The 16,131-nt window shown below is 40.0% G+C and overlaps 1 protein-coding gene across 11 annotated transcripts in view; it reads left to right on the top strand.

Annotated features, from left to right (window-relative positions):
- The window catches only part of dtnba (dystrobrevin, beta a), a 505,261-nt gene that overhangs the window by 143,790 nt on the left and 345,340 nt on the right, over positions 1–16,131 (top strand). For all 11 annotated transcript variants that reach the window (XM_072251383.1, XM_072251379.1, XM_072251384.1 and 8 more), the window contains one exon: positions 13,378–13,445. In XM_072251383.1, coding sequence (XP_072107484.1) covers positions 13,379–13,445 — 67 coding nt within the window. In that variant the 5' untranslated portion in view covers position 13,378. The remainder of the gene's footprint in view (positions 1–13,377; positions 13,446–16,131) is intronic.

Below are 16,131 nucleotides of genomic sequence, written 5' to 3'. Positions count from 1 at the left end.
TTAGTGTTTTGTCCCTTGTTGTTTGTCATCTGTATCGACAATCTGGACAATAATGTGGTTAACTAGATCAGCAAATTTACCAATGACACCAAGACTGGGGATCTAGTGGACAGTAAGGAAGATTATTAGACCTTGCAGCAAGATCTGGACCAGCTGGAAAAATGGGCTGAAAAATGACAGATGGAATTTCATGTAGACAAGTGCGAGGTGTTGCACTTCGGTAGGACACAGTGAACATTAGGTCAAGGTAGATTGGGTCATAAAGAAAGCTTTTTGACACATTGGCCTTCATAAATCAAAGTACTGAGTCCAGGAGTTAGGATGTTATGTTGAAACTGTCATTGGTGAGGCCTAATTTGGAATATTGTCTGCAGTTTTGACCACCTACCTACAGAAAAAAAGATGTAAATAAGTTGGAAAGAGTAGGAAGAAAATTTAGAAGGATGTTGGCAGGACTGGAGGACCTGAGTTGTATGGAAAGATTCAATAGGTTAGGACTTTATTCCTTGGAATATAGAAGATTGTTGTCCTGGGTATGACTCTAAACTGCAACCGTTGATGAGGCTGTGATTGCGGACTTTCAGAGCTTTGGGGAAAGTGGAGTTGCCCCTTAGTCATTCATTGCTCCCAGGGCCGCTCTGACCCGGAATGGTAGCACCTGCAAAGGTTCCTGCTCAGGATACGAGCAAAGGCCAACGGCAGATCAGGCAGGTTCAGTAACTGAACTTATGACGGAGAAGGCGGATGAGCTAGGACCTCAAATGTCAACGGCTATAGTACAGGCGGATAAACATTTGGGAAGAGAAATGGTGATTGGATAGGTGCTGGAACATGTCAGAATAGAAATAAAACACTAATTTATTCTTGTGGAACATCCCATACTAATGGAGTAGGAATTCTTATGGATGAAAACATGGCGAAAAGTGTTTTAGGACATTGGGCAATATCAGAAAGAGTGCTCCTTGTTAGATTCAGAGGACAACCATTTGATTTAGCAATTATACAAGTATATGCACCAACAACAGATGGAACAAATGAGGATATAGATTAATTCTATGAAGAGCTTGAACAAGCAAAGAATGGACGCAAATCTCAAGATATTGTTATTGTCATGGGAGATCTAAATGCTAAAGTAGGACGAGGTGCTGATGGAAAAACCATAGGAAAATTTGGACTGGGGTAAGAAATGAAAGAGATGAGAAATGGGTAGAATGGAGCAAGATGAATAATCAGGTCATTATGAATACCTACTTTAAAAACGATCCAAGATGCTTGTGGACCTGGAAAAGTCCAGGTGATAACACTAGAAATCAAAGTGACTTTATTACTATACACCAAAGATTTAGAAACTCAGTGACTCAATGCAAAACATATCCAGGTGCAGACTGTAATAGTGACCTTAACCCAGTAATATGTCATGTAAAAGTAAGACTTAAAAAGCTAAAGAAGCAAATACCTGAACAATCCCTTGACTACTTGCCATTAATTAAAGAAGAAAACTTAAGACAAATACTTACAATTGAAGTAAGGAATAGATTTCAATGTCTAGAAATAGAATCTGTTGAAGACGATAGCAATCATGTAGAAATGAAATTTAACTGTCTAAAGGATGCCTTGGTAGAATCAGCAAAGTCAGTGATTCCTGAAAAAGAAAAAAGCACAAAGAATAAATGGATGGCAGATGAAATCAAAAATCTAATGGAAGAAAGGAGACGGAACAAAGCAAATCCAATAGAATGTAAGTCTTCAGATAAAAAAAGTTAAAAACTTATGTCAAAAAGCCAAAGAAGAATGGTTAAACCAGGAATGTGGGCAAATAGAAAGAATCCCTATTACTGATCAAAAGGTTACATAAACAGATCAAGAATATCACTGGTAAAAAAACTCCTCTGTTCTTCAGGTGGATGTTTGAAAGCAAAGGATGGTACCATTATCATGGAAAAAGATGAGATTATGAACAGATGGACTGAGTATATTCAGGAATTGTTTGAAGATGATCGAGGTGAAAAAACAGAAATTAAGAAGAACATTGAAGGTCCAAGTATTTTAAAATCTGAAGTTCATAATGCAATAAATAAGATGAAGAAAGGAAAGGCAGCAGGTCCTAATGAATTAGTAATAGAACAAATTATCGCCCTTGAAGATTATGGAATTGAAAAACTTACTGATTTAATCAATAACATTTATGAGACTGGAATAATAACAGAAGAGATGAAAAAATCAGTATTTATCACTCTTAAGTTTAATGAGTCATATCACCAAGATACTTCTAAGAATTTTGATGACAAGAGCTAAAGTAAGATACAAGCTGAAATAGGTAAAGAACAATGTGGTTTTGTGAAAGAGAAAGGAACAAGAAACGCAATATTGATGTTAAGGATACTATCAGAACGAGCTATTCAAGTGCAAAAAGATTTGTTTGTTTTACTGACTACACAAAAGCATTTGATAAAGTGGTGCACAATAAGTTATTTGAAATATTACAGAAAACTATAGATCTTGATTCGAAAGACCTCTGCCTAATCAGAAACCTATACTGGGAGCAAGCTGCCACTGTAAGAATAGATGGAGAAGTGAGTCAGTTTACAAAAATCAAGAGAGGCGTTAGACAAGGGTGTGTTTTCTCCCCTGATTTATTTAATGTGTACAGTGAAACAATATTACAAAAAGAGATATTTTGGGAATCAAAGTTGGCTGTGAAAATAATTTCAGATATGCAGATGATACTGTGTTAATTGCAAGTACGGAGGAAGAACTACAAAACTTAATTGATATAGTTGTTGAAGGAAGTGCAAAAATGGGTCTATCTATCAGTTACAAAAAGACAGAATGTATAGTGATATCCAGTAAGAAGGAGAATCCTATCTGCAGGCTGAGAATAAACGGGAAAGACATAAAACAAGTACAGAACTTTTGCTGCTTAGGAAGCTGGTGACATCAGATGGCAGGTGCGACATGGATATCAAAATAAGAATAGGGATGGTAAAAGACACCTTTACAAGAGTGAAGAGTATACTGACCAATACTAAACTAGGCATGACAACCAGCCTCAGAGTACCGAAATGTTACGTTTATCCAGTTATGTTGTATGGCTCAGAATGTTGGACAATATCTAGTAACATGAAGAAACAAATTGAAGCTGCAGAGATGTGGTTTTTGAGGAGGATGCAGAGAATATCATGGATGAAATGAATATCTAATGACGATGTCATGAACAGCAAACACAAAAAGAGAAATAATGTATGAGATCATGAAAAGGCAATGTAACTTCATTGGACATGTGATTAGGAAAGAGGAGTTAGAATGCAGGATAATTATGGGAAAGATTGAAGGGAAGAAAGCAAGAGGAAGACAAATGATGATGGAGACAGCAGACGGAGAACTGGAAATGAATACCAGTGAGTTGATCCACTTGACCCGAAACAGGAGCATGTGGGCCATGGCAGTCAAAGCTCAAACTGGGCATGGCATCTGATGATGATGATGATGATAGAAGATTGAGAGGAGATTTGATAAAGGTATATAAATTATGAGTGGTAAAGGTGGGATAAATGCAAGCAGGTTTTTTCACTGAGGTTGGGTGGGACTCCAATTGTAAGTCAGGGGTTAAGGGTGAAAGGTGGAAATTTTAAGGGGAACACGAGGGGGAAACTTCACTCAGAGGGTCGTGAGTGTGAGGAACAAGCTGCCAGCACAAGTAGTGCATGCGAGCTCGATTTCAAGGCTTAAGAGAGGTTTGGATAGGTACATGGATGGTTGGGGTGTGGAGGGCTGTGGCCCCGGTGCAGGTCAGTGGCTCGACATGGATTAAATGAGCCTGTTTCTGTGCAGTGCTTTTCTGTGACTCTATAATCTTCAAAATCTTGGAACTCAAGTTTTATCTTGCAGCTTGACAGACCTATATTTACAAATAGGACTGGTTAGTCAGATTTATTGCTACAGATTAACCAGAAATCTAACTTGCCCTAATTGTTAGTTCTGCAAGATAAATACTTCAACTTCAGTGAATTAAAAGTCGCTCTGGATTAATATTTGTTCATTATACCACATCTGAGATGCACAGATTCCGTCAAGCAGATTTCCTTTTGAATTTAGAGGTGTGCTTCCTTACTGCAGAGACATTTGGCTGCACTGTGATCGCGGCTGACCCTCTGCTCGCCTGGGCCACGTTGTTTTTTCCGGTGTGCGTCAGGTGAGAGTGTTCTGTTGGGTACCGGAATCTAGCCATTGGTAAGGTCAGCCCAGGGCACCACAGATCCTCTCTGTGGCTTTGACACAAAGACATTCGCAAGTGTTAAAAGTTATGAGGGTTCTCTGGAAAATAAACCTCTAATATTCTAAACTATTTAAAACAGTTTTATAAATTAAAGACAGACAAAAGAGCCATGTTCGTTCTCACAGGCATACTTGCAGAACAACTAACAAGCATTCTTAAAATAGCTTAATTAAATTAAATGAAAAGCTCTATTTATTTTGCTCTTGGCAACCCATTTTCCCCATTCATTTTAATGGGCCTTCTGTACTACTGCCAGGCCAAATCTGGTCCAGGCTCGCTGGGCAACTTTCCCAGCCTGAGTGTTGGAAAGTCTGCAGAAGTTGTTTCTGCCTTGTTAAGATTCCTCATTGGAGTCAAGGGCCAGCATTGTGCTCAGTGCAAGCCTGTTGTACACTGATCTGACAGCGAGTCTGGGGAGATCTCAACAGACTTAGCTCCTGAATGGTCTGCAGGGAAACATGGTGCCATTTAGCTAAATGTTTTCTATACTAAAGAGAAAATGCTGGGAATGCTTGGTATCTCAGGCAGTGTGAACAGGAAGTGAAACAGAGTTAACATATGAGGGGTATTTGACTTGAAATGTTAAAACTCTAAGTCAGCACACAAATGGGTCCTTCAGCCCATCTGATCCAAAGCGATCTGTGCTAGTTCCATTTGCTCGCACTGTGCCCATGTCTCTCTACTCTTTTGTAATAGTATTTTATCACTTCCAGCAGTAGTTCTTTCCATACAGCCTCTATCCTCTGTGGAATACTTTCCCCTTTCTTTCCCTGAAGATCTCCCCTCTCACCTTGAACCTCTACTTTTAGGCTTCACAACTCTAGGAAAAAGACTGCGAGTGAAAAAGATATTTGTGTTGCAGTTCCCTGATAAATTCGACATGATTCTCAATTTATAGCCTGTTTAACTTGGCTAGACTTTGGATTGAAAGCAAATCATATTTCTGATCCTGTAAATGAGGGAGAGAAAGAGTTGGTGTAATAATTGCTTGTACTCCGTGATTCATCTGTAGTGATTACAACAGTGCTCGTCTTCTGAAGAAATGGAAACCAGTTTTGTGCACAAATCAGCCAGATCCCTTCAGAGCTCTAAGCATCCCAGTCTTGCACCATTTAAAAATACTGCACAGCAATTTTTGCTGCTTTTTTAAAAAAAAAATCAATGTGGATAACTTCACAAGTTTCCTGCAAGTTAACAAGTGTGTTTTAATAATTGGCACACACTGCAGCCACAGTGCATTGCCTGGTCAACAGAAAGTCATTTATGGTTGTGGATGATGTTGAGATTTTGGAGTGGTATTGATGCTGTTTCAATTATGGCGTGTAATGTTTTAAAAGTCATTTCTGTTTTTGCACTACTATTTTTAATTTAACTATTTAATTTACATATATACTTAGTGTAATTCATTTATTTACTTTTTTCCAGTATTTATCATGTCTTGCAATGTACTGTTGCTGCTAAGTTAACAAATTTCATGATGTATGCCGGTGATGTTAAACCTGATTCTGATTCAAAAAGAAAATTTCCACCACACTTCTGGCTTCTACCTTGTAAATAGTAGTAAGGTTTGAGGAAGCTGTGTGGTGATTCACTGTCTGCAGGATACCCAGCCTCTGACAGTATAAAAGTGGCCATTCTAGTTGAGTTGCTGGTGATGGTGACTCCCAGATTGTTGTTGGCAAGCTGTTTGTATAACCATTGAATATCAAGGGTAGTTGGTTATGGTTTACCTCTTAGGAAAGGGCCTGGCACTTTGGTGCAAAGATTACTGGACCTACCCTGTTGTTGACTACCCCCATTTAGCATGACTTTATCCACTTGAAGCTTTTTTGCAGCAACATCATGACTCATGTTCCGACCTAGTGTTGTGTCATCAGCAAAATACAGAATTGTTGCATTTGTTCCCCTCAGCCAAATTAAAAATTGTGTGTAGGTGAGCTCTAAGCATGATCTGCCAATCTGAGAAATACACATTTATTTCAACTCTTTGCTTTCTGCTTTCTCAGTATCTCTAAACTTTGTTTTTGCTTCCATATGTGCTTGTCCAGATTTATCAACTCTTAATCCTTTCCCTTGTTTTATTAGCATTTCAGGTGGGCTTCATTCATTGTGGTAATGCATTAATTGTGATGTGGACACCTCTCTATAATACAAACTTCCATTTCCTCCTCCTGGGTCAGACATTTTGTTCATAGGCAGAGTCGAATGTGGAGCCTGGGATATTTCTTTTGCATGTTAAGCAGAATTCATACCACCTTTATTGGATATTTTCTGTGTGATTTATTCACAAATGTGCTTTATTAATTCATTAGCACATATTCATTGATCTTTGATCAGACTCGTTAAAGATTCAGGTTCACAATTGTTTTGAATAGATGAACTGCTGAGTAGACATTAATAGGTCTCCAGCATAAGAATTGCAATAAGTGAATGTAATGCACTTTATTGCTGACCCTGGTCCATAAACTGCCTGACTTCAATAATAACATCATGAACATATTTCCGAGAAGAAACTAAAACTGTGGCTCCATTTCCGAAAGGCTGCCAATACTGACTGTTTGTGCTTTCTTTAGGATCAATTTATAGACTTTGGGCTTTGCTGGGATGCCAGAATTTATTGCCAATCTCCTACTAGCCTGGAGTAGGTGGTGCTTGCTGTAGTCGTGATGAAGGAACTCCCACAGTGTAGTTGGTGGGAGTTCCAGATTTAGACTTGGTGACAAAGCAGGGTTAGTGATTTATGTGGGAGCCTGCAGTGGTGTAGGAGGTAAATGTTTTAGATGGTTGATGGGGCATTAGTCAGCTAGGCTGCTTTGTTGTGGATGCAGTGAGCTTTTTGACAAGTATTGGAGCTGTACTCGTCCAAGTTGATAGAAAGTGTTAGAGTTCTTATTTTTGCACATGGTCAGAAGATGTGGATAGTCTGTTTGTGCTCAATTTTGGACATGATATGCATGTAACTGATACTCTTCACTTTCTGGTACTTGGTGACATCCATGTTGTTAATGGTAGAGGACTTACAATTAACATTGCCATAATCACGGGGAAGTTGCTAGTCCTCAACCCCCTCCCCCCTCCAGAATTAGGGGTGATTGTATTTGAGTGCTTCTCATGAAGCTTTCCCCTTCTGTAGGTTAATACCTCTTGTTTATGAGGGACGATAATTGGTCATAAAATGGGAAAGAGCATTATTTTAATCGATGAAACAAATTTGGCTGTATCTTCAAGGGTTTCAAAGGTACATTTAATGTCAGAGAAATGTAAACAATATACATGTTGAAATGCTTTTTCTTCACAAAGATGCATGAAAGCAGAGGAGCGCCCCCAAAGAATGAATGACAGTTAAATGTTAGAACCCCAAAGTCCCCCCTCAGCTCCCCTTCCTCCTGCATAAGCGGCAGCAAGCAATGATCCCCCACCCTCCACCAGCAAAAAAAAGCATCGGCACCCACCATCGAGCACTCAAGTGTGAGCAAAACAATAGCAAAGACTACTTGTTCATCCGGTATTCGACATACCACCGGCCCTCTCTCCGTAATCAGGGAGAAAGTGATGTCTCTGTTTCACAGGAAGAGGGGAGACATAACAAACAACTCGCTGGTTTACAATTTTAAAAGTCCATTGCGTCGCTTTTTCTGAGCTCTGTGCCCAAAGATCTTGGGTCTCTGAGCACACAGCCTTAGATCTTCCATCTCCCACGACACACCGATCTACCTGTCTCCAGAAACACGAGATCTTGGCTCTCTGAAGGTGAACTGGGCCCTTAGGCTGAGCCCTTGGTGTGCAAAATAACGGCCAGTCATGAAACCCTGAGAGCAGGTCCCATTCCTGCAAAGAACCATAGTCAGTGTGTAACTCCAGTTCAGGGTCTCCAAAAGAACCTTGAAAGGGAAAGATAGAGATATTAAAGATGGAAATAGAGCTGTTTCTAACACTGCAAGCAAAGGAGTTGCCACTAGGCACCATTAAACCTCCCAAACTCCTCCTCCAGCTTTTACTTTAAATTTCATTAAGTATTCTTTTGACCTGAGTTGCTCAGCAATGAGTGTTCTCTTTTCAGATTATATATTTAAGTCATTAAGGTCTTGTGTATTTAAAACAAAATGATCTGTGCTCATTTTATGCCAAGTGATTGGTGCACATCTGTTCCTTTGCATTGTTTGGAATTTTCTGAGCTGACCAGTCCTTATACGTTAATAATACTGTCTGCAGTTATAATATGGCTGCAGATTCAATTAACCTTACAGCTAGAAATTATTTCAGATTTTATTGGAAGTGTTCATTTCATCAATGTGCAGTAATTTTATTTCAAAATGAATATAATAAATTGAATACTGTAATTTCACTAACATTATAAATCTTAATGAGTTTCAATTAGAATATTTAAGTGGGGCATTGATAAGTCAGCTGGCAATGAGCTGACATGGAAATATTCTGTACAGTACATTTTTAAAAAACTGGTTTCTCTTTTAGAGCAGTTTTTGATTTGTTCTCTGGGACAATAGCACAGATATCTTTAGTAAGTATATTACTGACATTAACATAATTTTGAAACACTGATTCTGCACCAATAAAACCAAATTAGCGCTAATTAGAATTGCTAAACTAGATGTACCGTGCAAAAGGTTTAAATGTAGAGATTAAAGAAGACTTATAATTTAATACCCTGTTAAAATCAAACTGGAGTCTTTCTGAAAGAAAATAGAGTTGTTTTGTTTTCAAATATTTTCTCTGCAGTACTTCTGTCAATCATTACTTCACTTTAAAAGCCTTCTAAATTACAGAAGACAGAAGTTTGGATGTTTTAAATTGTTAACAGAATTTGGTTTAACGATCCCATAGACAGCTGTTTTCATTTTCACGCTTTACTGAGGTGACTTTTGTAGTTTGAACACACTTTCTTGAATGCCCTCACTTGTAATAGTGAAAGACTGGTAAGATGGCATTCCAAATTGTGGAAACTGCAGCTTGGTATTAGAACTAATCCACCGTGATTGTAATAAGAGCATTTATGACAAAGTTCTATGTTTAATTATAGCCTTGTACAAACATAAAATAAAACAAGTCTTGGTTATCATATATTCATTGGCAACAGGAAGCAGTTCATGATAATTCAGAAATAATTTGATGGGCTATGTCATCGTGTATGTCCTGAAGCAAAAAACTGACGATGCTGATGCTGGAGGACGTCAGTGGGTCAGGCAGCATTGTGGAAGGAAAAGGACAATCACCATTTCAGGTCTTCTGGACTGGAAGGATTGAGAGGAGATGGCCAATGTAAAGAAGGGGGAGGCTGGAGCTGTTTACCTTTGATAAGCTGTTGACCAAAACTTGCTTCCGTAGAGACATTCCTTCGCAAATATCATTAGCTTCAACTGTTCCCATATATCTGGGTGTTGTGGAACGGAGGGATCTCGGAGTGTGGGTACATGTTTCCCCAAAGGTGGCATCATGGCTGGATGGGGTGGTGTAGAAGGCTTTTGACTTGCTGCCTTTATGGGTTAGGGCACTGAGTATAAAAGCTGGGAGGTCATAGTGTGGTATACAGGACGCTGGGGAATCTGCCTTGGGATGTTGTGTTCTCCTTTGGTGCGGGTGAGGCAATGTTCTGGGGCTAGAGGGGTTGTGGGGAAGATATACAAGTACGTTACTAGTACTTGAGGAACTGAGTTGTGTGCAGAGGTTGGACGCACTGGGACTTCATCATTTGAAGCCTGGGAGATTGGGTTTGATCTTCTGGAGACCATGAGGGGCAAAGAGAGGGTGAGTGCCCTCAGCGTTTTTTCCCCCCTCGTGGTTGAAGAATAAGTACTTGTGGTTATTGGTTGCAACTGAGGGGTGAAAGGCTTAATAGAAATTTGAAGGTCAACTTTTTTTTACACACAGGGTAATCAGTATGTGGAATGAGTTGCAAGAGGAAGTGGTTAAGGCAGGTACAGTAATGAATTTTAAAAGGCAGCTGAACATGTACATGGATTAGAAAGGTTTAGAAAGTTGTGCTGTCAAATGGAACTCGTTTGGAGGGGACATCTTGGTCGACATGGACAAATTGGGCTGAAGGGCCTGTTTCTCTGCTGTATAATTCTGACTTTCTGTCCAATACCACGCAAAGTCCACAAGTGTTGTAATGCCGCTGACATCGAAAGGTGAAAGGTTAACAGGAACCAACTGGGTGAAACTACAGCCATCTGGAGTGAAACCACAACTATGACAACAGCTTCTAATTGGAACATAAGCTGTATCACTTTCCAGTCCTTCACAGCTGCCTGAAAACACTTCAGGTACCTTCCGACTTCCTTGCAGACACATCAAGTACTCCCTTTTCAATCATGCACAGCAAGTATGAAATCCCAGAACATTTTCATTGTTCTAGCACAAGGGATTTTTCAACAAAATCCACTGGAAGCACTGAAACCTTCAATTTAAGCCGTCACTGATTTTATATTGGAACTGCATATTTGAATGTAATGCTCTTTTCTCATGCCCTTAAATATGTTTCCCTCATAACATTTTGCAAAACTAGCCCATGATCTGAATAAATAATGAAATAGGCAAGAGGAACCAAACATTATAATAATAATAATAATAATAATAAACAAGAAATTCTGCAGATGCTGGAAAACCAAAGTAACACAAACAAATTGCTGGAGGAACTCAGCAGATCAGGCACCATCGATGAAAATGAATGGACAGTTGCTGTTTCAGGCTGAAACCCTTTATCAGGACTGAAATGGAAGGGGAAGATGCCAGAACAAATAGATGGGGAGGGGAAGGAAACTATCTAGAGGGTGATAGGTGAAGCCAAGTGGATTGGGAAGCGTAAAGTTTGGAGAAGAAGGAATCTGGTAGGGGAGGAGAGTGGACCAAAGGAAAAGGGAAGGAGGAGGGTACCCAGGGGAAGTGATAGGCAGGTGAGAAGAGGTAAAAGTCCAGAATGGGGAATAGAAAAAGAGAGGACGAGTAGGGAAAGAGAAATCGATATTCATGCCATCAGGTTAGTGCCTACCAGATGGAATATACAGTGTTGCTCCTCCACCCTGAAGGTGTCCACCTCTTGGCACAAGAGGAGGCTGTGAACCGCCATATTGGAACGAGGATGGGAATCAGAATTAAAATATTTGGCCACCAGGAAGTTCCGCTGTTGCTGGATGGAGAAGCGGCGCACGACAAAGTGGTCCCCCAGTTCACGACGGGTCTCACCAATGTAGAGGAGGCTGCATTGGGGGCACCAGACACAAGAGATAACCCCAGGGATTTGCAGGTGAAGTGTTGGAATCCTTTCTCGCCTAGAAGGATTGTTTGGTACTCTGAATGGAGGTGAGGGAAGAGGTGTATGGGCTGGTGTAGCACGTAGGCCGCTTGCAGGGATAAGTGCCGGGAAATTAGTGGAGAAGGACAAATGGACAAGGGAATTGTGGAAGGACCAATCCTTGCACAAAGTGGAGAGGTATGGTGGGGATAGGAGAAGAAGTAGAGGCAGGATTATTATTCTCAGCTCAAGCTGGTAAAACCTGAGGTATAGGCATAGTCAAGCACACTTATTTTTCAATTGCTGGGAACTTTTGGGCTATTCTAGTGGTGTTTAGTGTTGTGGCTTTCTGAAGATTTACTTAAATATTGCTGTGCAGGCCAACTTAATACTATTGTGTAGTGACCTTGGGATGATACCAGTTGTAGATATTACTATGGGGATAATGTACATCCTGTACATGTTCCATAGCCTTTCAATTTCCTCTTTCAATTCAGCTTATTTCTGATGGTTTTCACCTATTGATTTCTGTGTGTTTGTTTGCAATGGTTCCATTAAGGAAAGTTGTTCTTGCTTGTTTACCCTCTATTGTTATATCTGGAAGGTAGTTATGCATTGCCACATCTGTAATAATGGATCCGTCGTAATATAATTTGTAGGACTGACTCAAAGTGGGTCAGGCCTGTATTTATCGTAAGGTATGTTGTCTTTTATGAGTTTGTATTTAAAAACGGGATTTTGGTGAATGAAGTTTGCAACCTGATTGTGTCTGTGTAAGTAATCAGATTGAATTAAGCTACTGCAGGATCCTGTAATGTGTTCACACAAAATGCTGGAGGATCTCAGTAGGCCAGGCAACATCTATGGAAAAGAGTAAACAGTCGACGTTTTGGGCTGAGACCCTTCATCAGGACTTCCCAGTTCTTTACTTCACCCCTCGCTGTCTCCCCGATTTCACTTATCACCTACAACCTTGTACTTCTTCCTGTCCTCCCCCCACCTTCTGACTCTGACTTCTCATCTTTTCCGTCCAGTCATGGTGAAGGGTCTCGACCTTAAACATCGACTGTTTACTCTGTTCCATAAGTGCTGCCTGGCCTGCTGAGTTCCTCCAGCACTGTGTGCGTATTGCTTTGATTTCCAACATCTGCAGGTTTTCTCTTGTTTGTCCTGTAATGTGTTGCATTGTTTCTGGTTTCTCTTGGCATTTTCTGGAGTTATCTTGTATTTGTTGGTCTTTTATTATTATTATTATTATTATTATGTCTTTATGATAATTGTTTGTGCTAACCACTTGGTCTTGTATTGCCACAAGGAACCCCTCTGTTTCTGGGAAGAGGTTTCCAACTCTGAGCCAGGTGTTTGATGCTTCCTTGTCGACATCTAGTCTGCTCACTTGGGGGTGGGGATGTTTTCCGTCGAGGGCTATGCTCTTCCATTGGTAGTTTTTTGTTCTGTAGTGATAATTTCTTCATTTTTCTGGGTTGTGCTTTCATTTTTAGTTTAGTGGTGTGTACTTATCAGAATTAGATATGTTTCTGTGGAGTGCTGAATCCTGTTTTTGTTGATGAAAATATATCCTTTGAAGTTTTATCTGACAGTTGAGTATTTTTTCATGTCTGTTTTTCCTGTTATTATAGTTATTATTATCATACAACTTAATGAGAAAAATATATTTTGGCTAGGGTTAATTTTCAACCAGAGCTTTGATTGCTTTTCCACCAGCTTTCAGAGTTGGGTGGGTTTTAAGAATGTATGAATAGCATATAAAATATATACCAAACATAAAATGATCTTGCTTTCAGAAATTGCTCGTGTGCTTCTTCAAACAATCATATTTTTTTTCCACTAGAATGATTGAGGAGTGTGGAAGAAGAGGGAAGACCATGGCTGAGAAGAGGCAGCTATTTATGGATATGAGTAAGTATCCTGAGTTTCAAAGTTCAGACGTTCAAAGTAAATTTATTATCAGAGTATGTATCTGTCACCATATTCAACCACGAGACTTGTTTTTTTTTTGTGGGCACACTCAGAAAATCAGAGAAACATAACAGAAACAATGAAAGACCACACCCAACAGGATGGACAACAAACTGAGCAAATACTAAAGAAAAAGTAAAAATTATAAAGAAATAAGAAATAAATAGCAAGAAATAAAGAGTTCTTGAAAATGAGTTCTTAAATTGTGGGAACAGTTCAGAATTTGTAACTTTTAAATAAAAAAACTTTTAACATTGAAGTAGTGTTAACAGATGTTTGTCTAATATCATTATTAGAGCAAAATTCACTCAAAGGGAAGAATGAAAAATGGGCAATTTAAGAGGATGTAAAGTTGATCGGATGGAAAATAAATTCATCATTAAACTTTGCAGTTTTAGTATACACTTTTGCTCCTGTTTTGATGGAGGCCATCTATTCATTGTTTCCAGAAAAGATATGCTAATGAAAATGAGTTGCCTGAAGTTTGTACTTTCCTCCAGGCCAGAAGAAGGAGAAATTATTGTTTCAATAATCTTAACCTATGCTTTGGAGCTACTTGTGGTTGATCATTCTGACTGAGGATTACCATGCCTGGCCTGCTGACCTCCTCCAGCATTTTGTGTGTGTGTGTTGCTTGGATTTTCAGCATCTGCAGATTTTCTTTTCTTGATGAGAGACCATTGACTGGATAGAATTTGACACAAATACCAAGCCTAACTGGCCATTCTGGTTGCTAGCTTTCTGAAAGACATGACCTTGGGTCACATTCCTGAAGGTCATGTCCCAGAAATATTTCAAGGGGCAGAGAGTACATGTATGTAGATACTATCTGTCTTTGTTCCTATTTCTTGAACTGGGATGACATCCTTGATTCAAATCTTGGAACTCCTAGAGCTGGGGTGAATGAGTTTCAGTCTGAAGAGGGTGAGGGGTTAAAAATCTATGCCAAAAACAGAAGCCTCATGAATTATTGAGAAATGCAGCACTGATAGAGGCTCTGTGGCCCAAGGAATCCACATTGAATTGAAACAAACACTTGGGTTTACACAAAGCCAAAAAAGTTATAGAGTTTAATCGGGGTAAGTAAAATGTTATCTGAAGTATTGTGCATCTTTTGATATTTTTTCTGTTAAGTGAGTCAAACTAATAAATAGAGACAAGGCATCTCAGGCCCATTGAATACACACTGAGTGACATGTGGGAACTCCAGGATGGTTACTGTATCCTGGAGAATGATAGCTACAGGAAGTGTTGTCAACTGGAGGGGCTTGTACAACAGTTGGCAGCATCGAGTGTTTTGAGGAGTCGACAGTTTGAGAGCTGCTCAACCTGCAGCTGAACAGAGTGCAAGCCTGGATTCATAAAGGAGCAGGCGGGCAATTCAGGAAATCCTTAGGAGCGCTGTGGTCTTTAAGCGATGTTCAGTTTCGAATACCGTTGAGGGTGTTCCCTTGGAAGTGTGGCCACAACAAGATCTGTAGAACAGTGGTCAGCATAATTGCAAATGGCGGGAGGATTCAGAGGAGCACTGGTTTTAGGAGAGTCTCCAGTTATGGACCCGAGAATGTTGCTTTGCATTCCTGCTGATAAGGTCAAGAATATCACTGATCATCTACCAGAGATAAGAAGGAAAGACTGAGCAGCCTGAGGTTGTGGTTCAGTGAGGTGGGATGAAGTTCTTCAGCAAATGTTAGAGGCAATAGTCTGTGTGTTGATATCAGCACCACAGGCCAGTGAGTGCAGAAATAGTAGGAAAGGTGTCGGTGAATGAATGCCTGGCTGTAAAGTTGGTACAGTAGAGAGTGCTTTTGATGATTGAGATATTGGGACCAGTTCAGGGGAAGCTCAGAGCTGCGTGGACTGGCTGGGTTGTACCTCAGGACAGGGATCAGTAGGCAGGTTTGAGAGTGCAGAGCTCAAATTAACTTGACAAGAGATTGGGAAGCTGAGCATGTATTCAAAAGGGAGGAAAGGAGATAAGAAAATAGATGGCAAGAAATTAGTGTGTTTGGAAGATAGGACGAATGAGTTTGGAAAATAGAGTATCCAGCTAGCTTCCTTACCCCTCCCCTCATCCTTTTATTTTGGCATCTTACCTCTCTCTTCTCAGACCTGAAGAAGGGTCTCAGCCCAAAATGCTTCCTTCAGTTAGTCCTGACGAAGGGTCTCGGCCTGAAGCGTCGACTGCACCTCTTCCTAGAGATGCTGCCTGGCCTGCTGCGTTCACCAGCAACTTTTATGTGTGTTGCTTGAATTTCCAGCATCTGCAGAATTCCTGTTGTTGTCGACTCTTTATTCATTTCCATAGACGCTGACTGGCCTGCTGAATTCCTTCAGCAATTTGTGTGTGTGTTGCATTGAGGTTGCTCTTTTTTTCCACTGTATATGTTTAATTATGGTAAGTGTTATGTATAAGTTTCAATGTACATTTATTATCAAAGAATGTGTAAGTTGTACAACCGTGAGGTTTGTTTGCTTGCAGGCAGCCATAAAGCAGGAAACCCGAAAGAACCCAAATAAAAAAAATAAAATAAAGACCAACACCTGATGCGCAGAGAAAGAAGGAGAAAACCCAAACCATGGAAACAGTAGAAGCGAGCAACAAGCAGCCTGGAGTAGGCCCAAA

Source organism: Mobula birostris, chromosome 2 (genome assembly GCF_030028105.1).
Source record: "Mobula birostris isolate sMobBir1 chromosome 2, sMobBir1.hap1, whole genome shotgun sequence".
NCBI classification, from domain to species: domain Eukaryota; kingdom Metazoa; phylum Chordata; class Chondrichthyes; order Myliobatiformes; family Myliobatidae; genus Mobula; species Mobula birostris.
This window is presented reverse-complemented; position numbering and strand designations above follow the sequence as displayed.